The sequence below is a fragment of the Myxocyprinus asiaticus genome, chromosome 10 (genome assembly GCF_019703515.2).
Source record: "Myxocyprinus asiaticus isolate MX2 ecotype Aquarium Trade chromosome 10, UBuf_Myxa_2, whole genome shotgun sequence".
In the NCBI taxonomy this organism is placed as follows: Eukaryota; Metazoa; Chordata; class Actinopteri; order Cypriniformes; family Catostomidae; genus Myxocyprinus; species Myxocyprinus asiaticus.
In genome coordinates, this window is record NC_059353.1 from 24,732,509 (window position 1) to 24,747,570 (window position 15,062).

Consider the following 15,062-nt stretch of genomic DNA (forward strand, 5'->3'; position numbering starts at 1 on the left):
AAACGTGACTTTGCCATAGTCGAAAATAACTTCCAAGGATTGTAATTGCTCTCCTTGGTATCCCTTTGATGTAAAGAAATAAGGAGTAGCCATAACTGATAGCTAACCTCTGATATCGGATCATAAGTTTGTCTCAACCAAGGATGGGACCTCGATTCATGTTGTGGCTAACAATTATTGTCTGCATGAAGATGGAAGCAGTCCATATTTGGAATATGTTAAAATGTTTTAAGTAGTTGACCTACCAGAATGCTAGAAATTGTGGTATTGCTTTGGAAAGTTTGTAAAACTTCACTTCGACTTCCTGTCTTTCTAACTGTTCTCATCAACTCGTGATGCTTATTGAACCTGCAGAGAACAATCAGAGTAAACTCTCTCATTTGATTATTGCAAAACCTGACTCTGAGTTTTATTATTCAATACACATACTGAGGACCCAGCTGTTACCCCCTACAATGTGTAAGGAGGATTTTAATGACAATATATATATATATATATATATATATATATATATATATATATATATATATATATATATACACACTCACATACATATAATAAATGTTAGCATAAGTAGTTTGGAATAATCTTTTATTATTATTTCTTAAAAAATAAGCAGTGAAACAATTTTGGTTTAAAATATTATGAATATTTGAAAACCTTTTGTCAAATCAAAGCGGGTGGAGTAATCAGTACAGAAAGCCATTCTTTTGTCATGTGACAAAAAACACAGCTTTTCTTTCAAAGTAATTAAGCAACGAGAGGATACACTTCGTCATGCGGCGTTATCAGCTATTTAATAATAATTTCAACCATATAACCGACATCTAACAGCCACGAGCTCAGCAGCAGGCTGGCGGAAAACACGTCATAGCTGGTCCCACTCTGCGTAAAGTGCGTTACACTCATCAAAATGTGGCGACAGTTGTAAGTACGTATCGTAAGTGGCTTGGCGAATACAACACTCCGCAGTGTGGTCGCAGTTTGGTACGGTGCGCGGCGTGAGTGTTTTAGTACCGAGCGGAGAGGAGATGCACACGGCACTCGAGTGAGGTAAACTATATAAAACCCGCTTTGTTTTCACACACCCACACAACATGGACCCGATCAGCTTCAGATGGTCAAATGAAAGCAGGGATTTAGGATATAAAGCGCAAAGTATTATTGATAATTTGGGGTTCTGTGCTAACAGTGTTAGCTGCTGTTGTCTAGATTTATAATCTTTCCGACGATTTCGCCTTTCAAAGCTGCTGCTCGCGCTTTACTCGCGTTGACAAACGTGTTAAATGCGAATCGAGTTAATAAAATGAAACATGTTGATGTGGACGAGATGATTTAATGTGCTGTGCAGTGTAAACGAGGAAGTTTTGAATTAAATCGCGTGGCTGGGGGTTTAGGGTCGGTCATTTTAGGAAGTTAAGCGTGTTTCGTCTCGAAATGATGCTTGTTTCAAAAGAGACCTTTATTTGTACAGTTAAATATCCTTGTTGTGCTACTTTTTTCATGAGACTGCGGGTTAATCTGTCTTATTTTGTTTCTTTGACGTATCTGTGCACTTAAGCTGCAATGTATCTCTTAATTACATCCTTTACAATGCTGAGGTATAAACTAGTCAGTGCACTAGCCACTTGTTTTTTCCAGTTTTTTTGCACACTCTTTGCGCCAAGATACTGACTTTACTGTAACATATGTTTCCATCTACATGATATGAGTAGCATTCGACAATCAAGTAGAGCAGTGGACTGTTTCGGACAGGTTAATATATTTAATCTTTTTCGTTTTATTTTGTATGGCATTAGATGGACGTTACTCTTATATACACGTTGACATGAATCTAGCTTGATGTAGGACAAAAATAAATATAATACCAAGTTTAAGTATTAATGCTGTTTCTCATCATAATGTCTGGTTTGTGATGACGCCGGTTTCCTGTTAATTTCACACCTGCAGAAATGTACACGTTTTGTTAAACGCAGTAAATGGGGTACGTGGATCTGCAGAGTATCTGCTTAGAAAAAGCGAAATTTAAGAATGTTCAAAGTGTGAAATATTTTCTTTAAATCTAATCCATTACATTATTATTTGTTTGTGTATGTCAATGTAGCATTCACCTCCATAATTTGTCTCAAATGTAGCTATGAGATCAAAAACACAATGACATGCACAATTTTAGGGAAAGCACCTTCTATATCTTAGGGTGTGTTCACACTTGGCAGGTTTGGTTCGATTAAAACGAACTCTGGTGCGATTGTTCTGTTAGTGCGGTTCATTTGAACAAGTGAGAACACTGCCATCCGAACCTTGGTGCGCACCAAACAAGCGGACCGAGACTGCCTGGATAGTGGGTGTCAGTCCGCTTCCAAACGAACTCTGGTGTGGTTCGATTGATATATGAACGCAACATGGACCAAAGACGTCTAAACGGACCAAAAACAGGAAGTAATTTGCCTAATACTTAACTCAAGCATACCTGGTTCTTCTCATCATAGGAGCTATGTTGCCCATTACAGTTCGGTACAGGCGTCGAACCGCCGTCAGCCGTCCTTGCAGCATATCTTCGTTTGTGTGTACAACGGAGGAATTCCTGGTGCTGTTTTGACTCCTTTACACATTTTATTAGCTCTTCGTTTGTTCTCAGTTGGTAAAAATACCACCATATATACATATATAAATATAACGAGCGCATTTCGCCCAGCAGCCAGCATTGTTTTGGATGTTCGGCAAGCTCCGTCAAAAAATATACGTCATAAAAGCTGTCCAATCAGGTTGTGACTTTTTCCTGATGCCTTTGGTTTTGTATGGTTAGGTTCAGTGTTAAAAATGCCAGTGTGAACGCTAAGCGAACAGGACTAAATGTATCATTTTCTTTTTTGGTCCGGACCAAGAGAACTGAACTACAAGTGTGTACACACCCTTATAGGGGTGTGCAATATGACCAAAATCTTACATCACGTTAACAATATACAGTTGAAGTCAGAAGTTTACATACACCTTAGCCAAATACATTTAAACTTTTCACAATTCCTGATATTTAATCTTAGAAAACATTCCCTGTCTTAGGTCAGTTAGGATCACTCATTTATTTTAAGAATGTGAAATGTCAGAATAATAGTAGAGAGTGATTTATTTCAGCTTTTTTTTTTTGTAATTAACATTTTTATTAATTCATATGCACATGACAGTGAAAAACTCAACACGTATATAAAGAATCAACATTTTACATTTAAACCCCACTAATACAATCCCACCCTGACCCCTAATGAACACCCCTGTGGTCCCACATAACACACACACACACACAGTCCAAAAAAAATATATATATAAATAAGTAAAATAATAATAAGCATACATGATTAAACTAAACTACATTCTCCACATCCCCTCCCCAAGAGTCCCCCCAAAAAACTAAATATTTGCCCCATTTTTTAACAAATAAGTACCTAAACCCCAGCCTTCTACTTACTGCTTTCTCAAATGCAGCTGCCCTCCCCATTTCCACACACCACTCCGACAAAGAGGGTGCTCCACTTGACTTCCAACCCCTTAAAATGACTTGCCTGCCAATCATGAGACTGGTCAGAACCCAATTTTTAATGTGATTATCCCCTAAATTCATGACCGCCCTATCACCCAAAATACAGAGTCTGGGACAAAGCAAAACCTGAATGTTCAAAACATCACACAAATAACTCCGTACCCTCAACCAAAACTCCTGGATCTTAAAACACCCCCAAAAGAAATGGGTAGTGCCTCCAACTTCTGATTGGCATCGCCAGCAGGTGGATGTGTCTTTAAGACCAAGCCTTTATAATCTAGAGGGGGTCCAAAAAAATCTATGTAAAATCATAAATTGCATAAGGCGAACACTTGCATCTCTAGATACAGAATTGACATTTTTCAGAATCTTAGTCCACACTCCATCCTCTAATACCAAATTCAAATCTTTTTCACCATACTCTCTTGAGAGAAGTCAAGGCTTCATCCCCCAGACTCTGAATTAGCAGGGAGTAATACACTGATGCCTCATGACCTTTTCCAAAAGCAGCAATCACCTCTCCCAAAGCACCTGCCGCTTTAGGGGGGTGTGTGCTACTCCCAGAAACAGTACAGAGCATGTGGCGCAGCTGTAAATACTTATAGAACTGAGATCTGGGAATCCCAAAATGATGAACCAAATTCTCAAAAGATCTCAACACTCCACTCTCATACAGGTCGCAGAGTGTAGTAACCCTGCTTGCAATCCACTCTGACCAGCAGAAAGGGGACTTGTTGATACATAATTTGGGGTTCAGCCATATGCTTGAGGCAACATTTATATAAATGTCCAAATTAAATACTCTGGCCACTCTTGTCCAAATCACATGCAAATGTGAAATAACGGGCTGTGATTTAACTTCTCCAGTTACTTAGAAAGGCTTTGGAGTAGCAAAATATGGGCAAGGACTTCCTGTTCAATAGAAAACCAGGGAGGGACTCTTTCAGGTGGAAGCGACCAATGAGCCAAATGCCTGAGGCCAAACGCATAATAATAAAACAAAATCTTGGGTAGGCCTAGCCCACCGTTGTCTATCGGCCTATGTAACTTATTAAAATGCAATCTGGGACGTTTACCATTCCAAATGAAGTACTTCGCTATGCTATCAAATTGCTTGAAATAAGAGAGGGGGACATCTACAGGGAGAGACTGTAGCAGGTAGATACATTTTGGAATACAATTCATTCTAATAACATTAACCTTCCCAATCATCGATAAATGTAATGAGCCCACCTGCCCACATCACTTGAAAACCTTTTTATTAAAGGGTCAAAATTAACACTAATAAAATCAGACAAATTTGCTGGGAATAAAATCCCCAAATACTTAATGCCCTGTTTGGGCCACTGGAAGGCGCCCGGCTGGAAAGCTGTTAATGGACAGTAGGCTGTCAGAGCCAAAGCTTCGGATTTAGACCAATTGACTTTGTATCCTGAGAACTTGGAAAAGGAATTAATAATTCTATGGAGGCAAGGCATAGATCTAGTAGGTTCAGAGACAAATAATAAAATATCATCTGCGTAAAGCAGAAGCTTATGTGCCACACCTCCCGCAACCACCCCTGGAAAATCATCCTCATTTCTTATCGCGGCTGCTAATGGTTCCAGGGCAAGACAGAACAATAAAGGGTAAAGAGGGCAACCCTGCCGAGTGCCACTATCCAGAGTAAAATATTCTGAAATTAATCCATTTGTTTGTACCGCTGTTACCGGGTGTCTATAAAGTAACTTAATCCAACCAATAAATGTACTCATGAACCCATACATTTCCAAAATCGTAAAAAGATAATCCCATTCTACCATATCAAACGCCTTTTCGGCGTCAAGTGAGATGGCAGCGACCAGAGACTGATCATTCGCTACTGACCACATGATATTGATGAGACGCCTGATGTTATCAGAAGAGCTGCGGCCCCGACTAAACCCCACCTGATCTATATGTATAAGAGATGTCATAACTTAATCGGTTAGCCAGAATTTTTGGCAATATTTTTACATCTAGTTGGATTAGGGAGATTGGACAGTAACTTTTACGCTCGCTTGGATCTTTGTCCTTTTTAAGAATCAGACTGATCCGGGCTTGTGTCATGGTTGGAGGAAGCTTTCCATTCTTTAATGATTCAGTATAAACTTCTAACAAAGTGGAGCCAGTTCTGTAGCATAGGATCTAAAAATTCTGCGGCAAAACCATCTGTCCCCGGAGCCTTGCCAGTAGGTAGGGACTTAATTACCTTGTCAAGCTCCTCCAAGGTTATCTCAGAATCAAGAGAGTTTTTTTGCTCAATCATCAGTTTAGGAAGATCTAATGGTTCCACAAAGTTTCTAATATCTTCATCAGTAGACAAAGACATGGAACTATAAAGATCAAGATAGAACTCTTTCAAGGCATTATTAATATCAATGGCTGAGGTAAAAATTTCACCACCAGCAGATTTCACTGAGGGAATGATAGAAAGAGACTCTCTCTGCTTTAGATATCTAGCCAAAAGCTTCCCCGCTTTGTCCCTCGACTCAAAGTATGACTGTCTTGCCCTGAATAACCAAAACTCCACTTTCCGCGACAAAATAGTATTATATCTATTTTTCAATTGGGTCAATTCTCTGAGGCCATCAGCTGACATACAGCGCTTCAGCTCTGCCTCTGCACTTTTAATATTCTCTTCCAAATCCACGAGTTCTCGTGCTTTGGATTTTTTGATGAATGAGGCATACTGTATGATCCGGCCCCTAAGAACCGCCTTAAGTGCCTCCCAAGCCATGCCCACAGAGGATACTGAGGACCAGTTGGTCTCCATATAAACATTGATTTCAGTCTTTAACATTTGTTGGAAATCAGGATTTTGCAAAAGGGACACATTAAGGCACCAACTATATGATTTCTTTTTCTCTGTATATGGCAACACCTCTAAATTCACCAGGGCATGATCTGAGACTAAGATATTTCCAATTGAGCAATCAACAACAGATGAAATGAGGGATTTGGATATAATAAAACAAATCTATTCTAGAATAAATCTTATGGACTGATGGAAAAAAATGTATAGTCCTACCAGATGGGTTCAAAAGTCTCCAAATATCCATAAGACCAAGATTTTTACACATTCTGTGAAGCGTCAATGTTGCTCTAGGGGGTTTACACACTTTTGCTTCACTGTGATCAAGGATTGAGTCCATCGTGCCAGCGGTTTGCAGCAACCCTTCAAGATCTATAAAAAAAGCCCTGATCATCAGGGTTAGGTGCGTAAATATTAGTCCAAATCAACCTTTGCCCTTGAATTTCAGCTAAAACAATAATGACTCTCCCTAATTTATCTTTAGTCTGTTTGAGACATTTGAATTGTAGATGTTTATTAATCAATATAATGACTTTCTTGCTCTTACTTGAGCTAGCACTAAAAAAAACATGTCCACCCCATATCTTCCCACATTTTTCAGCTTCCTGTGGGGAGAGATGTGTTTCTTGAAGAAACACAATATCATATTTCTTACGTTTAAGAAAAGTAATAACCTTCCTTCTTTTCATGGTGTGCCCCAACCCATTTACATTCATTGTGGAGAGAGATAGTACACTCATTAACATTTGACATTTTTATATAGTAGAAAAAATAAATTGTGTGTCAAAAACAAAATTATACAGACCACATTCCCCATTAGTGAAACAATCAAACCCCGAACTTCCCCCCCGAACAAAACAAACAGAAAAAAGAAAAACGTGCACATTAACCCCGTGCACGAAAGCGCCAACCTGCGACAATCCTGCTAAACTCAAAAGGTCCATGAACGCCCACGAGCCTCCACGACAACTTTGCCATCGGATTGCTCAATTTTGCCTCACAAATTTGTGAGGCAAAATGACATAACAGAAAATACTTTGTAAAATAAACCCCAGCCAATAGGAAGAATGAACACAAAGAACTTGTAGATTCATTCACAGAACTGTCTCAAAGGTGTGTTCCTTCACAAAACAAATTCCAGCTGATATAAATCCGTTCAGATTCCTCGGACAGACAAACGAATGTTCAGTGAGCCGGCTGTTATGAGTTCAGCGGATGACGTAATCATTCCAATGTCCTGTAAAAATACTCAACAAAACAAACTCCAGCCAGCAGGAGGAATAAGCACGAAGAACGAACAGATTAATTCACAGCTGTTCCAAAGGAGTGTTATTCAATAGAACAAGCTCCAGCCGCTAGGCGGAACCAATACAAAAAGAAACAAAACCGGCATCCCGGTTCCCTGGATGGTCGAGTCAATTCACTTGGAGGCCGCATAAAAGTATATACCATGACTTACACAGTCTGTCAACTTTATAAAAGACATCCTTTGTGTGAGCATGTAGATATTTTGCGGTCGTCCGTAATGTCCACTCTCAAACTGGCCGGGAACTTCAATGCAAAAATAATCTTTCATCAATGCAAAAGTTTCTTTAAGGAAAAGTGTTATTCACAAAACCAACTCCAGCCGCTCAGCGGAGCCAACACAAAAAGAAAAAAGAAACCAATATGACGCCCAGCTTCCTCAAAAGCCAGAGTAAGTACAGCGAGTCGACCTCTCACATGAGAAACACCCAATGGTTAACTCACCCATTGATTCAATAAAAGACATTGCCTGATTGGGACATGTAAATACTTTGCGACCGTCCTTCGTTTCTGTTCCCAGTTTGGCCGGAAACATCAGAGCAAAAGTTATCTTTCGCTGATGTAAGAGTTTCTTACATTCCTTGAACCGATTGCGTTTCTCTTGTCGAACTCGCAAAGTCCGGGAACAAGAAAATATTATGGTTCTTCCAAGAAAGCTCCCCTTTGCTCCTCACCTGGCGCAACACAAGATCTTTATCGGATGATCTCAGAAATCTGGCCAGAATCGATCGGGGCCTATCTCCCTCAGCAAATCTGTGAGCTGGGACTCTGTGAGCTCGCTCAATTTCCAGCTTGTGGCCTGTTATGTCGAGCAGACTCTGGAAAAGCTCGTCTAGGAATTTCACCATATCTCTGCCCTGCTCATGCTCAGGAATTCCAACAATTTGAACATTATTCCTGCGGCTTCTATTCTCAAGATCGTCAAGCTTTTCAAGGAGATGTTCCAAATCAACTTTGGTCGTGGGCGGATTAGCGGTTAATTCCCTTTCCGAAGATTCCAGACAATCGATTCATCTCTCAACATCAGTCACTCTTGTAACTAACTCAGAGAATTTTATTTCCATCGCCATAATCGATTGACGTATTACAGCGAGATCCTCCAAGTCAGCAAGAACCCTTCGTCACCATCACCGACATGTTGGACAACTCACGCTGGATCACCTCTCCCACTGCGCCATCCAAATCGAGTCCCCTGTCTGTAGGCCTGTCGGGGCTTTCATCCTGAACACATAAGTGTCTTTTAATGTCTCCAGAGCCCAGATTTTGACTTCTTTGCCATGTTTTGCCTCAAAGAGCAAATGTGTAACTGGGTGTATCAAATTTCACCAGATTATAACATGAAAATAATAAAAAATTTAGCAGAGTGCACAGAGCTTGTCGCTCACACGTCTGCTTCTTGCATGGCATCACGTGACCCACATATTTCAGCTTTTATATCTGTCATCATATTCCCAGTGGTACAGAAGTTTACATACAATTTGTTAGTATTTGGTAGCATTGCCTTTAAATTGTTTAACTTGGGTCAAATGTTTTGGGTAGTCTTCCACAAGCTTCTCACAATAAGTTGCTGGAATTTTGGCCCAATCCTCCAGACAGAACTGGTGTAACTGAGTCAAGTTTGTGCCTCCTTGCTCGCACATGCTTTTTCAGTTCTGCCCACAAATTGTCTATCGCATTGAGGTCAGGGCTTTGTGATGGCCACTCCAATACCTTGACTTTGTTGTCCTTAAGCCATTTTGCCACAAATTTGGAGGTATGCTTGGGGTCATTGTCCATTTGGAAGAGCCATTTGCGACGAGCTTTAACTTCCTGGCTGATGTCTTGAGATGTTGCTTCAATATATCCACATCATTTTCCTTCCTCATGATGCCACCTATTTTGTGAAGTGCACCAGTCCCTCCTGCAGCAAAGCACCCCCACAACATGATGCTGCCACCCCCATGCTTCACGGTTGGGATGGTGTTCTTCAGCTTGCAAGCCTCACCCATTTTCCTCCAAACATAATGATGGTCATTATGGCCAAACATTTCCTTTTTTGTTTTATTAGACCAGAGGACATTTCTCCAAAAAGTAAGATCTTTGTCCCCATGTGCGCTTGCAAACTGTAGTCTGGCTTTTTTATGGTGGTTTTGGAGCAGTGGCTTCTTACTTGCTGAGCAGCCTTTCAGGTTATGTCGATATAGTACTCATTTTACTGTAGATATAGATACTTGTCTACCTGTTTCCTCCAGCATCTTTACAAGGTCCTTTGCTGTTCTGGGGTTGATTTACACTTTTCGCACCAAACTACGTTCATATTTAGGAGACAGAATGCATCTCCTTCCTGAGCGGTATGATGGCTGCGTGGTCCCATGGTTTTTATACTTGGCACTATTGTTTGTACAGATGAATGTGGTACCTCCAGGCATTTGGAAATTGCTCCTAAGGATAAACCAGAATTGTGGAGGTCTGCAATTTGTTTTCTGAGGTCTTGGCTAATTTCTTTTTGATTTTCAAATGATGTAAAGCAAAGAGGCACTGAGTTTGAAGGAAGGCCTTAAATTACATCAGCAGATACACCTCCAATTCAGTACACCTCCTATCAGAAACTAATTGTCTAAAGGATTGACAATTAGAAGCTGCTTAAAGGCACAGTTAACTTAGTGTATGTAAACATCTGACCCATTGGAATTGTGATATAGTCTATTAAAAGTGAAACAATCTGTCTGTAAACAATTGCTGGAAAAAATACTTGTGTCATGCACAAAGTAGATGTCCTAAACGACTTGCCAAAACTATAGTTTGCTAATATTAAATCTGTGGAGTGATTAAAAAATTAGTATGAGTGTATGTAAACTTCTGACTTCAACTTTATATATCACATATATATATATATAATTTATTTATTTATTTATTTATTTTTTGTGGAAAATCAAGAGAACATTTTTAATATATGAAATAACCATATTGTACTGCCTATTTTTTGGATAATCCAGCCAGTGAATTAAATACTACTTCTAATATAGTTTTTTTCTTTATTTGGAACTTGACAATAGTCAAACAGGGCTCGACAATAAGGACGGTCCGATGGCCCGGGGCCAGTGTGAGAGAGATTTGGGCCAGTTGCAAGAACTTTCACTTGCCCAATCGGGCCAGTGCTGCATTTATAACGTTAGTGCAAGCAGACAACAAGTTAGAGAGCACAAAAAATACACGGAGCGAACAAAAGCTTCTAACCGAGCACTCGGAGAGGAGCAAGCACGATTATATTTAGCTCTCAAAGATGCTCGAGCGCATGATATACTGAACGTGGCGAGACACTGTTGCGTGAGCGCACAAGATCATGCAGACACCAGGCGTGCTCTTCTAGAACTTTCCTCTGTGGTAATTAAAATGCACCTTACATAGGCTGAAAATACTTGATTTCTATCACAAGTCCCATCTGGGCTTGTTTTGTACATCAAATAGCATTAAGATTTCCTTTCTCCATCATTTTACCACTGACAGGGAAGCGCTGTTGTGGTGTGTCTGTCACTGTAATGAATCCGGGTGGACACTAGAGCCCGACCGTTATGGGATTTTTGAAATCGATACCGATTTTAGAGGGTGAAAATTCACCGATTACCGATATAGTGGCCGATATAGTTAATTTTTGAGCTGGAATGAAAACAGACCTTTTCTATGAGGATTGTGCACCGAGGTTGCACCGATATGACTATGCAAAGATACTCAGAAGGCTGCTTTCTTAAATATTTTTATAAAAGAATATTTGACATTATTCAACATTGTCAACAAATTCTAAAAATGAACACTGAGAAAATAAAGAATAAATAAAAATACAATAAATAGCTAAATAAACATTAGTACTGTATGTTCAGTATCAGTCAGTTGCTGACCATTTAAGTAAAGAATAAATTAAAATTATGGCTAAATAAAAATCAGTACTGTATGTTCAGTATCAGTCAATGGCTGGCAATTTAAATAAAGAATACATTGAAATAAATAGCTAAATAAACATCAGTAGCACTGTTTAGTATAAGTCAAATGCTGACTATTTTAATACTGCCAATCAATTAGGGGCAGGTTGTAAAACAAGAAGCATTTACACCTGCCAAGTCAAGAGATAAACAGTGGCAGTAGTGTTACACCGTATTCTGCTATATAAGTTCAGGGGAAACTTTCAACGATGGAAAACCAGACTTTTAAATATTACATTTTGTAAATGCAATGACTGGAATTGTTCGGTTGAAGGGGGTACCAAACTGTGAATCCTGAACAAAACAGTTTGGTGAATACATGTTTACACATTAGCTTCCACTCAGTTGACAAGGTATGAAAATAGCTACGTGGTTAGCTAGTTAGCTATAAGCTCGTTGTCACGGAAAGTAAAAGATGGACTTTATTTACTTTCCAGCATTGCGTCTCACCAAGTAGGTAACAACATAGCATAAAATCAACGCTCAACAGACACAATCCACCACCGCACTGTTGTCTGCTGAGTTGCAAAAAGATGCTCTGATGTTTACCTTTCAATCTGCTATGTTGCTGACTGCACTGACAAACTATAGCAGGCTAACATAGCAAACAGATGTGATAAACATGAGTGACATGGTTGTCAGGGACAGGGTTAATGTTATATTAGTTATATTGAAAAGGGAAAATGATGGGGTCATTGTTTATTAACTTTCCAGTATGTATTTCACAAACTAATCTCAGCAAAAAAAGAAACATCTTCTCACTTTCAACTGCTTTTATTTTCAGCAAACTTAACGTGTAAATATTTGTATGAACATAAAAAGATTCAACAACTAAGACATAAACTGAACAAGTTTCTCAGACATTTGACTAACAGAAATGGAATAATGTGTCCCTGAACAAAGGGGGGGGGGATGCACTGCAGTACTTAATCTGGTGCATTAAGTACTGCAGTGCATCTCCTCCTCATGAACTGCACCAGATTTGCCAGTTCTTGCTGTGAGATGTTACCCCACTCATCCACCAAGGCACTTGCAAGTTCCTGGACATTTCTAGGGGGAATGGCCCTAGCTCTCACCCTCTGATCCAACAGATCCCAGACGTGCTCAATGGGATTGAGATCTGGGCTCTTCGCTGGACATGGCAGAACACTGACATTACTGTCTTGCAGGAAATCATGCTCAGAACGACAACGGCTGGTGGCATTGTCATGGTGGAGGGTCATGTCAGGATGAGCCTGAAGGAAGGGTACCACGTGAGGGAGGAGAATGTCTTTCCTGTAATGCACAGCATTGAGATTGCCTGCAATGACAACAAGCTCAGTCTGATGATGCTGTGACGCACCGCCCCAGACCATGGCGGACCCTCCACCTCCAAATCGATCCCGCTCCAGAGTACAGGCCTCGGTGTAACGCTCATTCCTTCAACGATAAATGCGAGTCCGACCATCACCCCTGGTGAGACAAAACCGCGACTCGTCAGTGAAGAGCACTTTTTGCCAGTCCTGTCTGGTTCAGCGAAGGTGGGTTTGTGCCCATAGGCGACATTGTTGCCGGTGATGTCTGTTAAGGACCTGCCTTACAACAGGCCTACAAGCCCTCAGTCCAGCCTCTCTCAGCCTGTTGTGGACAGTCTGAGCACTGATGGAGGGATTGTGCGTTCCTGGTGTAACTCGGGCAGTTGTTGTTGCCATCCTGTACCTGTTCCACAGGTGTGATATTCGGATGTACCGATCCTGTGCAGGTGTTGTTACACGTGGTCTGCCCCTGCGAGGACGATCAGCTGTCCTTTCTGTCTCCCTGTAGCGCTGTCTTAGGCATCTCGCAGTACGGATATTGCAATTTATTGCACTGGCCACATCTGCCGTCCACATGCCTCCATGCAGCATGCCTAAGGCATGTTCACGCAGATGAGCAGGGACCCTGGGCATCTTTCTTTTGGTCAGTAGAAAGGTCTCTTTAATGTCCTAAGTTTTTATAACTGTGACCTTAATTGCCTACAGTCTGTATGCTGTTAGTGTCTTAACGACCATTCCACAGGTGCAAGTTCATTAATTGTTTATAGTTCATTGAACAAGCATGGAAAACATTGTTTAAACCATTTACAATAAAGATCTGTAAAGTTATTTGGTTATTTGAGTTTAGTTAGCAACTTACTGTGAAGACACCGCTTAACTCTGCACTGTCTGCAGAACCACCATCAGCTCAGCTCTGTAAATAATGGAGTCGGAGAGCTGGGCTAACTACGTTATGACACCAATTCTAAATCATAATTAGATTAGATTCAACTTTATTGTCATTTTGCAGAGTACAGGTACAGAGCCAATGAAATGCAGTTAGCATCTAACCAGAAGTGCCGATAAATCGGTCTGGCACTAGTGGACACACTACAAAGGTTTCACCTACCCAACAAGTGTTTATGCTGGTCTATGCTGTATTAATGGTAAATGTGTTAATCGTGATTAAGAAAAATTTACACGTTAAACCTTTTAAATTAATTGCGTGCAATTAACACGTTAATTCCGACAGCAGTAATATATATAATATTTAGTTTCGGACACATTTTTTAAAGCCATGTTGTTAAAAACAGCTATTTTTAATTTTTGTGTTGGGGCCAGTGAAAATTTTAGCAGGGCCAGAGAAAATCTGAACCACTGGCCCAACTGGGCCAGTAGAAAAAATCTTTAGTGTTGAGCCCTGGTCAAAGTAAAACATTTTTTTAAAATGAAATATTTATTCAACTTTGTTTTAAATCATTCTTACCTTAATGCTAAATTTCACATTATGCCACGTTGACCAATATTATTATTATAAACTTTCCTCCAGAAACTTAAGATCTTCCCAAAGCAATGCAAAAAACTAAATAGTGCATAAGTTTAAAAAAATTCAACAAAAATAAACTCTTCTTGAGGAAATATCCAATTTTGCGTTAACACTTCTTGCAGAAAATAAATATTTAATAAATAACACTTTCAAATTCTGACAGAATAAAAAGTTTTTTTTTTTTTCATTTTTTTTTTTTTTTTATGGAAAGGTTTCTACTCCCTGAAAGATATTAAGATAAGATTAAGATCTCTGTGATGACTCTAGACAAAAAAGTGTACGCGGGCCACTGTTTTGATGCTTTCTGCCCGTCAAATCATTTTTCACGTTCTCATAGTATTGTAGTTGCAGCAAATTATTTAGGCTTAATGCCATTTTTATGCCATGTTGCTCATAACAGTTGTTAGTTGAGGACACTATTTTGCTGCTGTTGTTTACCACTACTGCTCGATATATCAGCTTCAATAAAGCTCATTTGGTATCTTTTGAGTGTGAGGTTTTGGAAAGAGGGGGCGTGGCTAATCCAACGGTTTCGTTTGTGGAAATTCTCGAATGACTAAAATCGCTTGCAGCCCCTTAATTGGATGTACATTTACATTTAGCAGGCATTTAT

General features: G+C 39.8%; 1 protein-coding gene across 3 annotated transcripts in view; it reads left to right on the top strand.

Annotated features, from left to right (window-relative positions):
- Positions 1-979: 979 nt before the first annotated feature.
- LOC127446951 (zinc transporter ZIP10-like) overlaps positions 980-15,062 on the top strand; it is a 55,066-nt gene continuing 40,983 nt past the window's right edge. Inside the window, exon 1 of one of the 3 annotated variants that reach the window (XM_051708328.1) lies at positions 980-1,053. Coding sequence is in view for 1 of the 3 variants with exons in the window: in XM_051708327.1 (XP_051564287.1) it covers positions 13,525-13,567 (43 nt within the window). In the remaining 2 variants the exon portion in view is untranslated. Of the gene's footprint in view, positions 1,054-13,509; positions 13,568-15,062 lie in introns of those variants that run through there. The other 2 variants (XM_051708330.1, XM_051708327.1) reach the window with 2 other exon arrangements.